The sequence below is a fragment of the Lathamus discolor genome, chromosome 5 (genome assembly GCF_037157495.1).
Source record: "Lathamus discolor isolate bLatDis1 chromosome 5, bLatDis1.hap1, whole genome shotgun sequence".
Classification (NCBI taxonomy): Eukaryota; Metazoa; Chordata; class Aves; order Psittaciformes; family Psittacidae; genus Lathamus; species Lathamus discolor.
In genome coordinates this window covers 104,249,314-104,268,526 of record NC_088888.1, presented here as the reverse complement: position 1 = coordinate 104,268,526, position 19,213 = coordinate 104,249,314, and the positions used below count along the sequence as shown (strand labels likewise).

At 42.5% G+C, this 19,213-nt stretch overlaps 1 protein-coding gene across 7 annotated transcripts in view; it reads right to left on the bottom strand.

Annotated features, from left to right (window-relative positions):
- Window positions 1-19,213, bottom strand: part of KLHL29 (kelch like family member 29) — a 411,401-nt gene that overhangs the window by 262,511 nt on the left and 129,677 nt on the right. The window contains exons 2-3 of one of the 7 annotated variants that reach the window (XM_065681730.1): window positions 6,883-6,968; window positions 6,559-6,735 (exon numbers count right to left, since the gene is read on the bottom strand). The exons of the other annotated variants lie outside the window; for them this stretch is intronic. Coding sequence (XP_065537802.1) covers window positions 6,559-6,567 — 9 coding nt within the window. The 5' untranslated portion in view covers window positions 6,568-6,735; window positions 6,883-6,968. The remainder of the gene's footprint in view (window positions 1-6,558; window positions 6,736-6,882; window positions 6,969-19,213) is intronic. 7 annotated transcript variants of the gene reach the window in all.

Genomic DNA, 19,213 nt, shown 5'->3' with positions numbered 1-19,213 from the left:
TATTTCGTCATTTGCTTTCAAATGCTAATCCCTTAGCAACTTGAGTGGAATAGATAACACATCCTGCAATTCACTGATCCTAAGCATTGCTAGGGTGAGAAAAATTCACTGAGGGCCAGAGGTGTTGTGGTCCTGCTGCTCACACTTTTTGAACAGATGAAGACCAGTCCCATCTTGAACCCTGCTGCATGTGACATCCAGACATACATGAAGTTATGGGGTTTACAGCAGGTGCAGTGGTTTCCTTCTGGGGAAGTCCCCATCACAAAATCATAGAGTAGTTTGTGTTGGAAGGGACCTTAAAACTTATCCAGTTCCAACCCCCTGCCATGGGCAGGGACATCTTCCACTAGACCAGGTTGCTCAAAGCCCCATCCAACCCAGCCTTGAACACTGCCAGAGATGGGGAAGCCACAGCTTCTCTGGGCAACCTGTGCCAGGGCCTCACCACCTTCAGAGGAAAGAACTTTCTTCTAGTATCTAATCTAAATCTTCCCTCTTTCAGATTAAAGCCATTCCCCCTTGTCTTGCCACTTGAGGCCCTTGCAGAAAGTCCCTCTCTAGATTTCTTGTCAGCCCCTCTTAGATACTGGAAGCTGATCTAAGGTCTCCCTGAAGCCTTCTCTGCTCCTGGCTGAACAACCCCAGCTCTCTAAGTCCAAGAATCCTGGACTATTTTGAAATGGCCTTTATCCACATCCTTAGGTGCACTTACTGTCAATTACAAATTGATAGAAAATACGTCAAAATAGACTGTTCGGGATATGTATCTGTAGAAAATTCCTAATTCCATTCCTCTCTCTTCAGGCTTTTACTGGTAGGATCTCCCACTTTACCTGGCTCTCCCCATTGGCTTGTTGCAAACCACCTTCCCCCTCAAAAGCCCAGAGCAGAACTCAACCCTCACCACCCTCTGTTCCCAAAAATCAATTCTAGCTGCAGTTTGCTGCAGGTTCTTGGGCTTTCCAAGCTCCATCTGCAGCAACGCGACTTAAATGTTGCATAGCAGTTTTCTAAATGAAAATCCACCAGAACTTTACACAAAGGCATAATAACTTCCTCAGATATCTCTACAGAGTCCCGGGTGGCCGGCACTGTCTGGAACCCAGCCTTGTTAAAAATGGGGAGAGAGAAAAACATAACATTCCTTTGCAACACTCCTGCTTGCAAAACACTGCCCAAAACATTGACTTCCCTAATTAAATTATCTCATTAGCATGAAAAGCAAACAAAAGAAAAATAATGCCAATAGCTGCTATGCTAAAGGCTGGTTTGTGGAGGGTTTGTGCAGACTCACATAGCAGGACCAGTGGCCAGCACCCTGACTCTCAGCACTGGGGCAGGCTACATGTCAGCCAGTGGCCAGGGTCCAAAGGTGCTGGTCGGGGAGAGAAGGGGGAACAGGGACACGACCAGATTTCTTTGGGGGAAACGGGCCATCTTCTCAGAATCCATTAAGTGGTTGCCAGGACCTGACATACCTAATCTTGCCTAAGACTTCATAGTTAATAAAGCAGAAATGTAAAATAAGCTACTGTCAGTGTTGCCAAATGTCACAAATTAGATCTCACAAAATTTAATTAACAGGATCTTCACTCTTTTGGGGCTGTTTCTTGTGGAAGCGAGGAGGAGGGGACTAGGTCTTCAAATTACATTTGGGCAAGGCAGGAGAAATTTCCTTTGATTTACTGCCCTTCTCAGTTTTCCAGCCCTTGGGGAAGACCAATCAATCAGTCAAAACTATTAGAGGAGAAAGCTCTTTGACAATGAGAGGGTTAAATGCAGCATATTTTCCAGCGTAAGCTCTCTGGATCACGCGTTTCGCTGCAAAACTGTATAATAAAGAAACTGTACTTCAAAATTCCTTCTTGGAGCTATTTTTGGGTCATCCTACCCCTACTACTCTTCACATTTAAAAAGCTTCAGCTAAAACCAGGGAAGTAATAAAATTTCTCTTCCAGGATCAATGACCTCTGAGCACACAGTTTTCTGATACACATTTTGTTAAAAGGAGACATCTATATCTCTCCAAAATCATGATCACACATACAATTACAGCATGAAACAGTCACTAAGCATCTGGTATACAAAAAGTGATTATTAGATGCAAAATGCTTCAGAAGAAAAAAAAAAAACAAGAAACATTAAATCTACTGCACATTAGACTAGCACAGTCCATATCAACATGGATCCATGAACCTCTGAGGCTTTAACATGATTCCCTTCACGCTGAGGAGGGACAGTGCGGTTTATCCCAATCCTGCAATAAGAAACAGAATATCCAGAGACTATGCAATTTCCTTATATCCAGAGGAATAACTATAGGTTTTCCAGTTTCTGGCACCTGTAGCATTAGTACCAGATGCCCCCTTTCCTGGCTGGAAATATTGGACTTCTGGTCACCTGGCAAACACTTGAGACTTTCAAATCTAAATGTTCCCTTCCTGGTGCAATGCATGTCACTGAAGTTGGCCAGAGCCCACATTATCTGCCCATCTGCAGTCACAGCTCATCACCTCTTGTGGTCTAACCACGTTTCATAAAATGGATTGATTTTATTTTCAGTTGGTTCAATAGAGTAAGTATCACTTACATCCCCTTGCTATTTTTGCTTTGTTTTAAAAGGCAATGCTTCAAGAATTAGAGGGACAGTCCCACCATCCTAATGAATTAATACCAGTCCCAGTATCAAAGTTAACCACTTCTCAGCTCGCTCCTCAGCCTCTTAAAAGCTATCCCTGTTATCACTTCTTCTTTCACCCTTTCTTGCTTCTCACTTAAAACTGCCACCAGTGACTCATGTTTTAGCTTTTCAACTGCTGGATGAAGACTGTTTGTTGAATGCAGTAAATCAGCAACCTACCTTCTCTAAGCCAGAGGTCTGAAGCTTTTAATTAGCTGCTTTAGAAATAACACGATCAAATGAGAATCAGCTCATTTCTCAGAAGCATGAACCACTCACCATACCCCTCTCAAGATATGTTAGGTGATGTAGAACCTTTAAAAATTACAGAGAGAAATCAAATCATGTTTGGAAAGCACCTGCTTAATATAGATTTAAAAATACCAAGAACCTAGTTAAGAATACAACTTTAAATCCCCTAGATTTGCAAGCACTGGCCAAAATGTTTGCATTTATCCCAAGTAGCGATCATCCATTTTCATCCAACCACAGCTGTCAAAAACTCTATATGCAGTCTTGTAGTGAGATTCTTATATGCCAAATGCCTGTATAGGAAACATCTGGCCTCACTTCTGTTCCATGGATTCACCAAAGCACAAGTCCATCAGTTGTTTTTTTCCTGCAACTTCTGTTTTTTTTCTCTCTCTACTGTGCCTCAGGTCGTTTTTCTTAAAATGAAATCATTCAAATAGACAGAAAGAACAGAGGAAGGAGGAGTAAGAAGAAGAGCTGTAGCATCTGAGTAATCTTCCAGTGGGACTAATTTTACTAAGTATTTGTGCTGCTGCTACCAGTCAATCACTACAAGTATTATTGGGAAGCTAAAAAAGAAAAAAAACCAAACTGAATTTAGCAAAGAATATTGGCATAGAAAGAAGGAAAAATACATATGTTGTTCTATAAATTAGAAGCTGAATTTACTCAAATGTCCTCAATATCAATACAAAACGTATTAACATAAAAATAAAATAACTTGCTGTTCCCTTATTTTGCATTCCTTTTACATCTGTACTTCTCCGAGGCAACAGATCAGAATGGTGCATTGCCTTCCCCTCAGGCCAAGTGTAATAAACAGGCAGGTGTAATATAAGGCTGCAGTATCTCAGCTCTCCTCCCAAATAATTGATCTTCCAGGCCTACAGTGCAATTCAGTCTTGGTAGCTCCCTTCACACGCCTCATTCCTGATCGGTCAATTATTTCAAATCAAGCAGAATTAAAGTGTTATTTTTGTGAGGGGGGATGATATTCACCAGTGACAGAAGTGAAACTAATAAACTAATTTCCCTTTACTGCCTTGGGCAAAACAGAAAAATTCAGGTCTATGAAAGCAAGACTACAGCTGTTTCATCAGCCTGTTGCCCAAACGCGCTTGCAATTTACTATCTTTAAATTCAATTTTTGTTCACACAACAGTTTTGGAAACAGGAGACAACAAAAAGAAAACAGCAAAAAAGGAAGCAGCGAGGATATATGACTCTGCAAGACATAGCTGTGCAGTGCAAGCTTCTCGAGAGGAAGGCAACAGCACTCTCTTCTTCTTTGAAACAGAGAGTATTCCTCCTGCCAGTAGCGAATTTATCCAGTAGATGTCAACACCAGCAAAATATATGTGTAAAGCCAACCTTAACAGCAACAGTCGTCACTTCAATTTACGGGAATGCAGCAGAGGATAGTTCAATATTTGGATACATCACATATTTGTTACTGTCCCATCCCTGCATCTTTCAGAATGGATGCAGCCTGGCCCGTCAATAAACATGTGGAGCAAAACAATCTGCATTTTGCTTTTAGAATAATTTTGTCTGGTTTGCTGAAAAATGAAGAAAGTTGCTCATGACTATGCGATTACCTTCAGATTAGATCGGAGGAAATTTTTCAGAGGAGCAGGGAGGATGGTGGGCAAAATACTGTGTGTTGCAAAGCGACTACTACAAGCAAAATCTTCATAGTTATTAAATACAATCTGAAGAGGCCTGTTCTCTTCTGACCTTTTGCTGCATGGTTAAGCAATGCAATGATTTCATGGATTTTGCTCTTTCTTCAATAAGCTTCTCAGCCTACAACAGGTGACCCAAGATTCCACGCCGACCCCCAGGTCAACAGATACTTGTTGTTCCTGTAAGGTTTTTCCCTTTTCTGCAACACACCAAGGACAGTTTGTTGTAAGCCTTTTAGTGTTATTATCACTCAAAAGACTGAATTTGCTGACAAGTTTTAACCATGCAAAAAACCAAGGCCATTGCTGTTGACACTTTTAAATCTACTATTAAGATCTGGCTGTTTGAACAGCTTGTGTGTAGAATCTGAAGTACAGATTTCTGTTTCCTTTTCTGTTTATTTTTAGATAAACCTTGTGTTTCTACTCTGCAATGTTTGCATTTGGCTGCTGAGCATGCAGTAACTGCATACATTATATGCATTGCTTAGAGACACTTTGCATCACAGCCCATCAGGTTTTTTTGGACAGACGAAAAGAGAAGGGAAATAACAGATCATTTGCCTGATTGACTAATCTTTCCTCACATTGCCATCTCCCCATAAACATGAGGAGGAAAAACAAAAGTGTGTTGTGACATCTAATAGAGAGACATTGAGGCAAATTATTTTATTGCTGCTACAAAACTTACTAAGGAGTTTGTTTTCACAGAGATCTAAAACATGGCAAGGAGATAAAAAGGAATATATTACAAAGACATCACTTTGCGTGGAGTTACTGCTCACGTGTAAACCCAACAGCTCTTAAGAGAAGCATACATCCTATGTAACTGCAACAATGTAGCTGCAGCTTATCTAATCAGTTTGGCTAGAAATTCAGGCTCTTTGAGAACGCAAAAACAGTGGCCAAAAGCAGAGACTGTGATTTACCATCATTTAATCAATTCTTAGGCATCAACAGAAGTGGGTAAAGAAGATCAGGCACAGGTACTGCACTCCCAGTAAATAATCCTAGCAGGTGATTCCCTGTGAGAGAATAAAGTCACAGCTCTGAACACTAAGGAAAGAAATTGAATGCCAAATCTAGCCCTGTGCGGTGCCTTCACACCCTTTTCTGGGAAGCTGCATCCTGCTCCACCGCTCTGGGCGCAGGCATGTACTATCCAGGATGGAGTCATAGACAGTTTGGAGATAAGACACATGCCTTACGAGGCACACCAGAGTTCCACAGCCTTGTATGAGCAATTCTTTTAATTACCATCAACATTTTCTCTGAATCCCCATCTCAAAGAAGCAGTGGAAACTTTTGATTTGCTGTGACACCTTGATTGCCGTGCGGATGAGTCACTGCACCATTCCTGTTAGGCTTATGAATTTATAGATTTTTAAGGCCAAAAAGCACAGGAGGCCGTTACGACTGCTCTGCTCTGACTCTGTGAACAGCACAGTCCTCCTGCCTCATCCAGCAACCTGAGTGCATGACAGAAATAGGGGCTAGGGAAGTCACACATTATAATATATAAAGGGATGCTACAACAAATCTGGAGAGGGACTTCTGGCAAGGGCATATAGGGACAGGACGAGGGGGAATGGCTTTAAACTGAAAGAGGGAAGATTTAGATTAGATACCAGAAAGAAGTTCTTTACTGTGAGGGTGCTGAGGCTCTGACACAGGTTGCCCATAGAAGCTGTGGCTGTCCCATCTCTGGCAGTGTTCAAGGCCAAGTTGGATGGGGCTTGGAGCAACCTGGTCTTGTAGAGGGTGTCCCTGCCCATGACATGGAGGCTGGAACCAGATGATCCTAAAGGTCCCTTCTAACCCAAACCACTCTACGATATGTCTAAGCTTGCCCTTACACAACTGAACAGTTCCCTCTCCAACAGTAACAATAAATAACAGAGAAGTAAAATTACTGGTTATTGCAATGAGCAAACATACCTTTCTCATCAACACCTTTTTCCCCAGTACCTTCTCTGAACTGGGAAGATGTGGGAGTGGTGTCTGCAGGAGGCGGCTGGGGCTGCTTGTACTGCTCACAGTCGGTTCCACAATGGCCCTGAAGCACAGCACAGGTCAGCCCACCAGCCAAACTGGCAGTGCCTCGATGAGATGCTTCTAAGGGCAAAAACATTGCATGGGCAATGAGGAGTGAAGAAAAAAGTGTGAGGAACAGCCTGGCCAATACCGAGGCCAGAGAGGGAGGAGGGGGCCAGAGCAGTGATTACCCTGCAGCCCATGGAGGACCACAGTACAAGCACATACCCATGCTGCAGTCCATGGAGAACCTCATGGTCCATTCCTCATGGGATGGAGCTCATGCTGGAGCAGGCTTTGGCAGGAGCAGCAGCCTGTGGAGGACCCACAAGGGAACAGGTTTATCCTAAAGGACCGCAGCCCCTGGGAATTACCCTCAGAGCAGTTTGTGAAGGACTGTATCCCATGGGAGGGATGTATGCTGGAGCAGGCAAGAAGCAGGAGGAGCTGCTATGGACTGATCACAGCCTTCATTCTCCAACCTCCCATTGGGGATGGGGAGAGTGGAAGAGTTGGGAATGAAGGAGTCTGGGAACGGGACTGCTGGGGGAAGCTGTTCTAACTTTTTGCTGTGTTTCTCACCATCCAACTCTATTTTAATTGGCAATAAACTCATTTTCCCGGAGTTGAGTGTGTTTTGCCCATGACGGTACTTGGTAAGAGACCTCACTGCCTTTGTCTTTACCCATGAGCTTTTCCATCTTATTTTCTCCATCCTGTTGAGGAGGGGGATCGAGAGAGTGGCTGGGCACGGGGTTGGATGCTGGCCATGTCCAGCCCACCACAGTGAGCAAAGTCCTGCAGCAAAAAAGAACTAATGCCTTTTTCTCTTCCAGAATCTCTAAAGGCAGTTCATGCACTCATTTGCTGTAGTAGTAGGGAGGAGGGACAGAAAAGCCTGAATATTTCTGTACTGCAATATTTCATTGTATTTATGAAGGACACCATGGGGAAGACCTCCCGCATTATTACAAAGGCTGAGGTTTTCCCTTATTACATGCTTTGAAGACATGTGCTTTATTCCCAGTTTCTTACAAATTTTTGCTCCATACATTGTATGTATATTTTTGCCTATCCACTTGTAAATAATTTCTAAGCTGACGTAAGTGTATGAGCTGCTTGAATGATCTTCACAGATGGAGTGCTCTACCAATTGCTCTCCTGAATAAGGTACATATCCATTCTATTTCCTTGATCTTCTAGGTAAATAATCACATACACTGAGGATGGATTAGACATACACTTCAAAATAATGCCTGTCTATAACTAGATGTCTTACTTCCCAGCATTCACATAATGGCCCCATTACGTGCTTGATTACTGTGGCCAAGCTAAACAGAGGAATTTGTTCAGAATTTTTTTTTCTTTATTAGCAGAAAATCCAACTTTGTCTATTTACTGAATCCTATGATTTTCTAAAGGTTATTTTTAGTGGCCCCAAAGACTGCCTCTGCTAATTCTTTAGAGACAGACTCTCCAGTGCATTTCATTCAAAATTCTTAATACGCAATTTTACAAGATGCCCTTTCTTCTCCCGCTTTAGTCTTCACTCTCAAAGTTACAGTTTCTAGCAAAATTCTCCTTCCTACACAAGGTTATCCGGTTCCTTGCATTGTAATACAATAATAAGCATTTATGTGGCACTCTCTGTCTTCAAAGCACTTTATAAACATTAAATATTTAATGCTCATGGCATCCCTCTTACTCTCAACCCCACTTTACAGGTAGGGAAACAGACTCACAGGTTAAGTGATTTTGTTTCAAGTCACATCACAAGTTTCTGACTGAGACTAGAATATATGAGCTCAGATTTTCAGTTATGTACTTAAAACTAGACCAGCCCTGTTCTTCCACTTAAATAATAAAAGCTAATAATGAAAACCTTGTTCAGGGAGAATTTATCTGTCTCTCTGGAGGTTCTAAATGCAAGCCCAAAAAAACCCACTGTAAAAGCATCCCGGAATGATGCAGGAGGGCAGCTACCAGCTTTGTAATCTGTTATCCTCCCTTTCCAATGCTTTAGAGGGAAACCCACAGATGTACATTATCAGAAAAGGGGACAGTATGTTTCCAAGGATTTATAACAGACACACAAACATACATATACACAAATATTCTCAATCACTACCTAAACCAAGAACAGAGACCTTCCAGCCAGAGAAGAATTTGCAATTTAAAAACTGAAGTATGTTTCAAAATGGCATCACTAAAGAGCTTTAGTATTTGATAAGAAGATTACAGTATATTCAATTGCACAAAGCAAAAGCCATTTAAAATAAAGTACAGGAACAGTGAAGCCAGGCATTTGCAACAAGATAACAAGAAGCTAATCGGCCACTGGAAAAGGTGAGCCCTGCTGCCGAGAGTGTTCAGGAGCCAGTCAGGTTTCCAAACTCAGATAATGAGTGGGGGTTTTCTTAACCTTAACATTTCTCATAATCCAAGCAGGAGGTCCAAACACAGGCTGTATACAACATTAACTGTTTTTCCCTTTAACAGGCTCCTGTGGGAACAAATGCTCAGTGTCAGGCTGGTACTATGCATCCATTTAATTGAGCTGAGAGAACTCTCCTGCTCCCAAAGAAAGCTCTCTCTTCTCTCCATGGATGTGACTATAGAGCTAGCATATAATATCTCACTCATTATTTATACAACCATGTAATTATCTCCGAGAGACTCCCCATTTTGTAGAAGTTTCTTTTTGGAAACGTCATCTGTTGGCTGAATGGAAAGCCCAGTCCTGCCCTGGACACCATGACAGTGAGTGCTGTATCCACTGACAGTCAACACAAGAGCATCCCTTGCTATGACATGGGAGCCTGCAGTACCACTCACATGAGACGTGCTCCTGTTGTTATACGTGGGTCTGCTTAAAATTTATCTTGGTAAATGCACACACCCATGCAGGTTACCAGCTGATGAACTGAGGATGGAGAGAATATGGATCAAAGCTAGAAGGCGGCCTCAGATAGAGAGAGAAGAGCTTTGACGCTGTTTCCAATTTAAACAAGTTCAAAACCCCTCGAGGCTTATACACCTCAGAGTCTGCAGGAAATCAGGTTACTGCTAATAAAGCTATTTAGGTGTCCAACATCCTGCTGTTGTATAAGTCAAAGGGAACATCATTTGGGCATTTATCACTGCAGGAACACTGGAAATTCCCAAATGAGGCAACCACTGCCCAAATCCCATGGTGTCATGTCACAGGTCCCTCCAAAACACATGGATACTCTCAGCTGAGCACTGAAGGGAGGTAATACAGTGTGACTCGTTCTGCCAAGGGATCTGGTTTCCAACTTTGGCTCCCTGTATAATTCAAGCATGTGGCATTAAAGGAATCTTCTAGGCTCATAGGTTTCCATGCCAGCAGCTGGATGCTAATACACTCAACCACTGTCATGGCTACGTTCAGCACAGCATTTGGGCTAGAGCTCTCTTTTAGGTGGTACTGTCTGGTCTTTAACTCCAGCTCTGGACTGAAGACAAGGAACAGGCATAATTTGATCTCTTGAGATGTCCTGCGTGACTTTGGGCTCAGCTCAACAGAGCTCTGGAGCTCACTGGAGAGAGATAAGAAGACCAACCAAGGACATGCCAAATTAGCACCATGCCCCTACCACTCCGCTAACATGGCTTTTGGGCAGGCTTAGCCAAACACCACAGCTCAGCCAAAGCCCATGAGGGAAGACACAGGGGTTTCTGCTGCCACCACTCTTTGGGACTGAAGCCACTGCAATTTAGTAAGCATGCCATTATCTTCCTCAGGTATTCACATGTTCAGCTACTGCTCGAAGTACACACTTGTGCCTTCCTGGTCAGATGGCGACGTTTTTTTTTTTGCCATTTCATTTTTTAGATTATAGGATTTACCAAGACACTGGTAAAATATTTTGTAGTACTGCCATAAAGCAGCAGAGTGGAGGCAACACACACATATTATGAAAGCTATGTCATTATAATACGTAGCTTTTCTGTTATAAATTACATTGACCAGCTAAAGTACAGGTTACAGTGAAGTCTATACAAGTCATGTTGTGTCAGTAACATGCATACAGAAGGAAAAAGAAACAACAATTTCCCTGTGGATTTTAATACACTTCGTAAAATGGCCAAGATTAAATTCCTTGGGGAGGGGGAGCCAAACCACAAGTCTGTGTTTTTTTTAAATGAGAAATGAAACAGTTGTCACAACTATGGAAATATCCAATAACACTGAATTCAAGCCCTTTTTAGGACTGCCTGCTTTTTACTCTGGAACCATGGGCTCTCTGAAGCAGACAAGAAAACTTCACTACCTTATCCGCTTGCCATATAAGCCATTTAAAAGATATGGTGCCCACCCCTTCATGCTTCTGATATCATGACTTGGGGGCAGCTCAGGGTTCCTTGCCCTGGCATCAGTGGGGTCTTGGGATGATGGAAAAGGCTTGAGGAAAGCTCAGTGAAGGAGGTCCTGAGTAAGCCTGGAGGAGGGTGGAGAGGGAGAAGGGGCAATAACAAACTACCTACCTTACTAGCTTAAAGATGGGACTCTGCAGCATGGAGGAAGACCCCTGACAGCTTCTCCCAGTTTTCTCCCCCAGTGTTGATCATTCTTTCAACGAACATTTTTCCTCTATCCTTACTACGTCTCCATTCTGTCTCTTATTTCTACTCACCATCTCCCCTCCTACCATGTCCTCCTGTTCAGGTCCCTTTCCCTCTTTATTTCATGTCTAAGTAAGAATTTATTCAAGACCTTCCCCTACCCTGAACCAAGACTGACCCATACAGGTGGTTTGCAAAACTCTGTTTTCTTTACTTGGCTACTCTTATCTCTTAGACCTTCCTTTTTCTGTCTTAAAACCCCTACATGAAATCACTAGGTGAGCAAGAGTGACCTGATGTACCAAGAGTTTTGGCAAGCCAACACCGTTAAAAAGAACAAAGGACTCCTATCCTCTTCTCAGATTTAGAGGAGAAGAAGCAGGTGGGAATTTAGCGCTGATGAAATGGAAGTGACAAGCTTATAATTTATTAAGCTTCTAAGCATACTTTCATCCAAAAAGCAGGGGGAAAAAAGGTTCCCTCCTAAATAAGTTATTTAGCAGAAACCTTTAGGAGAACCAACAACCCCCTTCTCTCCCATTTCAGCTCTCTACTGCTAACCCCTCACAGGAGACTTTAGCTTTGGACAATTAATTTTATTAGCTTAGAAGGGAAAATTTCAGTGGCAGGAAAACCTGCCAATCGACCAACCACTGTTATTTGCGATGGAATTCATGGAGTTAAACCCTGCAGTGCGGCTTGTTCCAGGAGCATCCCTGCCACATCCCAGTGCCTGGGTGCAAACGTTGGGCCAAACCTGGTGATTACCACTTTATAAGTAAAAACAAAGTACTGGCTCTCAATACAGTAATTTTAAGGATTACGTACATTAATTTCTTCTTTTCTGCCATTGCCTCTGCATACCCGCTGCTGGCAATGTGACAACATATAAGCACTGAATGTTGTGCTTAGAAGCTTAAGAGCTCCAAGACAGATTGTCATTTTGCTTATTCTTCCTAGGCCAAAATGTGTTTTCCCAGAAAATAAATAAATAAATCCCCTCTTCACAAAACAAACACACTCCCCTTCCCCCCTGCAGTTGTCTTCAAATTTCAAGAACTGGAGTGGCAGCACCCTTTGGAGGAGGCAAAGGAGGGAACGCACCCTCAGGAGGATTTTATTCTAGATAGAGAGGCTCTCCCCGAGACAGCTTTTTGCCAACTCATGGAGAGTTTGGAGAATGAAAGCAAAAGCCTCCCATTCGGCTGAATTCAATGGGAAGACAGCGCGGAGCATGGAGCACTGGGGCAATTTGCTTTTGGCAGCCAATTTTGCTAAGTAGGTGGGCTGCATTCAGAGCCAATTAGAGGTTGACGTTTTCTGCCTTAGGTACAATGCGCTGTGGCACAGCTCGGACTATTCTTCCCTCCCTGCATCTGTGTTTACTGTGGCTGTTCACTTTTACTGTTGGCAAGGGGGATGTTTAATAAAGCAGGCCATTCCCTAGTTACAAACACGGTATATCATCCTTTGGTGTATGTACACATATGGTATGAAATAGAACACTGTTAAAAGTCAAAGCAACTCCTGCCAGAAATTTTTGATGGCAGCACAGTAAAAAGAGCATTGGGGCGTGATGCAGCTCTCTGTTTTCCAATTCCGGGGTGGAAAGGGGAGAGGCAGCATGGTGGGTTTAGATCTGAAGTTAAAAAGGGATCGTAAGAGTGAAGAAAAAAGAGCAATATCCAGATTTCAAAATTCTCCATTCCCAGTTCAAGGTCTAAGCTTTGTTTTAGCTTGTGCTGCTCAACAAATGGAGCCAGAGGTTCTTGATCCAGCTTTTTATTTCCTGCATTGCTAGGCTACAGGAATGTTCACATCTAGGGTCTCCTTTACTCCCATCTCTAATTAAGGTAGCTTATTTTTTCAAACATGCTACCTGAGACCTGCTGATGTTGCTTCAGGTCATTCAGCCATGCTTCAAACTGCTTTCTAATATACCTAATAGTGCCACAGTGATATGTTCAGCTTATTACTGTTACAGAAGCAGTAGGGTCATGGTATTCTCTGCAAAATACTTCTGTAATGGAGTGGATTAATATAATGAATGCCATTTACTGCAGCAGAAGTGACAATGATTTGATGTTTTGTTACAATTAAGACTCATTAGCCAGTGACTTTTTTCATCGTTGTCTGACACCATAATAGATGCAACACGTATCTGATACAAAAGTTCTGAACTTCTTTCTAGTCATTTTTAATAAAGTGAGAACAAAAGTCTCAGCATTCAGCTTCTTAAAAGTGGCCTGCTCAAGGGGCGGCACACACACACCTCCCTACACAAACTACGGGGATAATGCAAAACTCCATGCAGCTTCCAGGAAATCACTGGAAAAAGCATTTAAGCTTTCAACCAGATAACTAAAAGCTTAACCCAAGACATTAACTGGCTAAGGCATAAAAAGGCTTTTGAGAAAGCAGGCAGAGCCAGGTCTTGATGCTTTGGTTTTATGAAGATCCCAAAGCTCTGCCAAGACAGGAATCCCTGCATCTGAGAACCTGCTGATGGCGAGACCAGTGTACCCTACCATAAGACTGATGGAGTGACCAGTGTACCCTACCACGAGACTGATAGAGAACTCAAACCCTTTTAGTAACAGGGTTACTAAAAGATCTCTTCTTTCCCAGCCAGCATTTGAATGCTCAGGAATGAGCATCACCCTCTTCTCCCAATGCAAAATCTTTTGTTCCTTGCGAACACAACAACTCATTTGCTTTTCACAAATCTTAAACAGCAGTATGCTGAACAGCCAGAAACACCCCCTCCTCCCTTCCCCAAAGAAAATCCCCTATTAGATAAAAAATGCATTGCCAAGTAAAAGCAGCATTGGTCAAACCAACGTCAGCAGACTCCAGGTTAAGTTTCTGGACTGAAAGTCAAAAGCCAAAATAGTACTTTTACAAATGCAGCATTCCCCAGCATTGCTGGGGACACAAGATCACACTCAGCTGTACAACCTGCAAACACATCTTACTCAGCAAAGAAAATAAGATACCAAGCTAATTTAATTGTCTAAGCCAACAGCATTTAAAATCTGGACTGCACAAACGATGTATATATATAAAAAATTCCAACACCCCACAAATATCCCCCAAATCCTCAAAGACACACACATTTAAAAGATAGTTGTGGTCAATGGCTCGATGTCCGGCTGGAGACTGGTAAGGAGTGGTGTCCCTCAGGGATCGGTGTTGGGAACGGTCTTGTTTAACATCTTCATGGCTGACATGGACAGTGGGATTGAGTGCGCTCTCAGCAAGTTTGCCGATGACACCAAGCTGTGTGGTTCAGTTGATACGCTGGAGGGAAGGGATGCCATCCAGAGGGACCTTGACATGCTTGTGAGGTGGGCTGATGCCAACCTTATGAAGTTCAACCATGACAAGTGCAAGGTCCTACACCTGGGTCAGAGCAATCCCAGGCACAGCTACAGATTGGGCAGAGAAGAGATTCAGAGCAGCCCTGCAGAGAAGGACTTGGGGGTGCTGGTCGATGAGAAAATGAGCATGAGCCGGCAGTGTGCGTTCGCAGCCCAGAAAGCCAACCGTATCCTGGGCTGCATCAAACGGAGTGTGACCAGCAGGTCAAAGGAGGTGATCCTGCCCCTCTACTCTGCTCTTGTGAGACCTCACCTGCAGTATTGTGTGCAGTTCTGGTGTCCTCAACATAAAAGGGACATGGAACTGCTGGAACAAGTCCAGAGGAGGGCCATGAGGATGATCAGGGGACTGGAGCACCTCCCGTATGAAGACAGGCTGAGGAAGTTGGGGCTGTTCAGGCTGGAGAAGAGAAGGCTGCGTGGAGACCTAATAGCAACCTTCCAATATCTGAAGGGGTCCTGTAGGGATGCTGGGGAGGGACTCTTCGTCAGGGACTGTAGTGACAGGACAAGGGGTAACGGGTTAAAACTTAAACAGGGGAAGTTTAGATTGGATATAAGGAGGAAATTCTTTCCTGTTAGGGTGGTGAGACACTGGAATCGGTTGCCCAGGGAGGTTGTGAGTGCTCCATCCCTGGCGGTGTTCAAGGCCAGGTTGGATGAAGCCTTGGGTGGGATGGTTCAGTGTGAGGTGTCCCTGCCCATGGCAGGGGGGTTGGAACTAGATGATCTTGAGGTCCTTTCCAACCCTAACTATTCTATGATTCTATGATTCTTAACTTGGGTATTACATGAAGAGAAAGACTTTTTAAACATACAAATTATAAACCATTCCTTGAATATTCAGCAATGATAATTTAAAAAATGTTTTCTGAGTCACTGGTGACTTTTTTTTTTAATCAAAAAAAGAAACTTAAAATTTTTAGCTTTTAGTTAAAACTTAAGTCATAATCTGGTCACACTTTGTGCTGCATAGAAAATAGTTTCAGAATACAAGGTTGTGAGTGAAAATAATTCAGCAACATGGGAATGAACATCCTCGAAAACAAATTTTATGTGCAAAAGAAACATGAAAAGCTACTTGCTTGCCTTTAAAACCTAGAATAAGAAACCCCACAAAAAAAATAAAAGGATGGAAATTGAGAAAAAAATCAATACCCTATCTTACTGTTCTGGAAATTCAGCATCATTCACTTCCCTTCTGCCTGGGATGGACACCTATACACTTGCCAAGACAGACATAAATCCACACTACATTGTCAGAAGTTCTAGCTGATGCTCCTGATAATTTCCAGATCAACAGATCAAGTCATGGCAGTCTCTAAGATGCAAGAACAGAGCAAAAAGTAGGAGACGGAGGAGGTGACTCAGCAGGCAGGACTGGAAGCCTGAGATCCAAATATTTGACTGCAAAAAAGCATCATTGGGGGAGTTCTTTGACACTTCCCTCACCCTTAGGCTTCTCCAGCTCTTCTGAGCATATCGCTGGTAGGAAAGATTCCCTAAAGCTACTTGTAGAACGTGGTATTAAGGCATCAGTGACTGCAACCTGAAAATGAGCCATCCATGCAAATTCCCAATTCACTCCCACTTACATGCAACCTCTGTTAACTCTCCCATGCAGATGCAAACCTGAGCAGTAATGTGCTAATGAATGGAATATAAAACCTGTTTTTCCCTTCTACTATAGAGTGAGGATAAAAATCACAGTCCTGCTCCCTTATCCCATGCCAGAATAGTTATAACCCCATGAAAATCACTGGAGCTAAAGATAAGCAGGGAGCTTCAACTTTATATTCATTTTTATCAAATCCTTGAAACTGCTTCATGGGGTTTATTTTAATAGGCATTTCTACTAACAATAATAACCCCCCTTATCTGTACTAAAGAAGACGAAAAAAACCAGATTGCATCATAAATCTTAGTCATACCAGCTAATAATCTTCAAAAATCATCCTTTTAACATCGATGGCACCTGTTAAGCCAAACCACTTTTTTCCTACTGGTTTAGGAATGCAGTCTCATCCCAGCTCCCATTATGAAAATGGAAGGTTTTCAACTAAATGCACTGGCAGCTGCAGGATCATAAAATCCTTCAAGGGTGTCTGAAGCCGAGCTGTAAGCATGGCTGTCCTTATCTATAATTAGGGAAAGGAGAATAAAATCTCAAAAATGCTATGTTTAATCCCCCAGCCCTCAATGCAGGGCTTTGTCCCTGAGTGTTTCTAATAAGAGTTTTAAGTGTCAGCTGCAATGTAATTTTGTTTACTAAAAGCAGAAGAGATATGGCAATGATTATGTCACACCTGAACTACAAAAAGGACCATGTATTTGCAATCTTTTTACATAAGGCACATTGATAAACATCATTTATTTCTATGTCTATGATATGCTATACAATGTACCTTTATGTATGTTTAAAGCAATTTTATTCCAAGAGATGCACATCTGATTTCAGTGGAGAGTATGTTTTCCAAGATGCATTAAGGTCTAACTAAATCTATTTTTTAAAAGAAGAAGAAGTGTAACTTATTACAACAATGCAAACTATTATTGTCATAACAATGTAAAGTACCCATGGATTTAATACTACAAATGCTCTATTCATCACAATCTCATTTGGCAATAGTGTCATTTTACAGTATTTTATTATACAAACATTTCTCCGAGAGCGATGCTATCTCACAGAAGAGGTGCAAAACACAGGGCACTTTCACTCCAAAGTATCTGAATTGCAGTTCTTTATCAAATTCTTTGAAAATAAATACCATCAGCATTTCATTCCTCTTACTTTGTAAAGATGCAAAACTTTCAGTTCTAGAGCATGGAGTATGACATAAAAGTAGAGGAAACTATAATCTAGGCTAGATGGAGAAATTGAGGCAGGGAGTGATCTGAAAGTCACAAACAGTGTCATGAACAGTGACAGGAAAGGTCTGAGATGCTGATGCAGGCCTGTGGTCAAGCTTCTTGGCTACACTGCTTCTCCAGTCCTTTGATGATGCTCAGATGGTACCAACTTTATTTCCATTAACAATTTCTCATTAATGCCTTAGCACAACAGACCACCATCAAAATCTTAGCTGGAATAGGGTAAACCCATATATGCTGGTTAACAGGCAATGCGTCACATTATTATCAAAACCTTCCATTTCTTGGTGGTTCTCCGTAAACTGACTTTCTCCCATGCCACAGGGTGAGGGATTCAGAGCATGGAGTACAGATTAGATACGACAACCACCCAACCCCTTGGAAACTACCACTGTTGCTCAGCTCCTGCTACTCTCTAACTACAAGTCACCTCAAGCAGTACAGGTGCCTAAGCAGAAGCAGGGGACTGGTAACTTTTCATCGCCTAACTTTCCGATTTCAAGTCCAGCATTGCTCAGGCATAAATCAAACCCTACTGTATGTCTTAAGACTTACTTCAAATCTTTCAAAAGCACCTGCCATCATTAGGGAGAAAAATCAGATCAAGACATATTGATAGCAATGTGAATGGCAATACCCGAGGAGTCTGAAAGCATAAACTCCTGGACATCTTCTACACGCACTTTTTCGAAATCCTGAGGTTTTAATAGTTTAGGCACCGTGCACTACAGCGCCTAAACTATTGAACTATATGTTCTTACCACCTTTCCTCCAGCCTCACAGACCCCACTGACATACATACCATATACCCTGCAGCTCGGATCATGCCACCCTCTCCAGCAAAACCCTCCCCAAGGTTGTAGCTCCCCAGTCTCACCTTTGGGGTCCTGCACCCTTCACCCCCACCTAAGACTCCACTTCCTCCCCTTCTTGCCAGCTGCTGTCATCTTTGCTGCTCTCCTGCACTGCCCTTCCCCACGTTTCCCCCTTTCAAACGTCTCCGCGATCATGGAGCCTAGCAACGTTAATCTGCCACTCATTTATCATATTTCAAGCTCAGATACACAAATCCCCTTCCCTTTGTCCCTTTGGATCATTGTGATTCTGCTTTATGGTCTCAATTCCTCTTTTCTGGTCCTTTGCTTATGGGCTGTTGTTTATTATTATTCGCCTATCTGGAAGTTAATCTCTCTGAAGCCAGAGTCCTTGCACTGCCTTCCTCCGTTCAGCATGAAGCCGGGTGCTCTGTCAGTGCTTGATAAACCATTTGTCATTCAGGCAGCGGATAATGTGGCTGCGCACATGTCCATTTTAAGCAGCATATACTCAAGTACCAAGAATAAAAGTGTTAAAATAGCACTAAGGATTTATAAATATACGTGGTGGGTTGTTTGTTTTTTTTTTTCTCCCATGAGAAACATCAGACAGGAGTTGCATTGCTGGGCCAGGCTCAAACAGGTATTTAAAACTTGCAGAGCCTTGCTGTTTCAACAAAGGCTTCAATTCTTATCTTTTACAGAAACTTTTGATTTCTCCAGCAATAAAATTAAAAAGACACATTAAAAGCCAGGATCTGCAATTCTCTTTCTAAGCTTTCTTTTCATGCTATAAAGCTAATGCTTTTCTTTGCTGCCCACCCACTGCTGGAGGTCAAGTAAGCATTAAGGACTAAGAAGAACTACAACAACTTCTCCCCCTACATCCTGCTAGCAGCGAGGGTG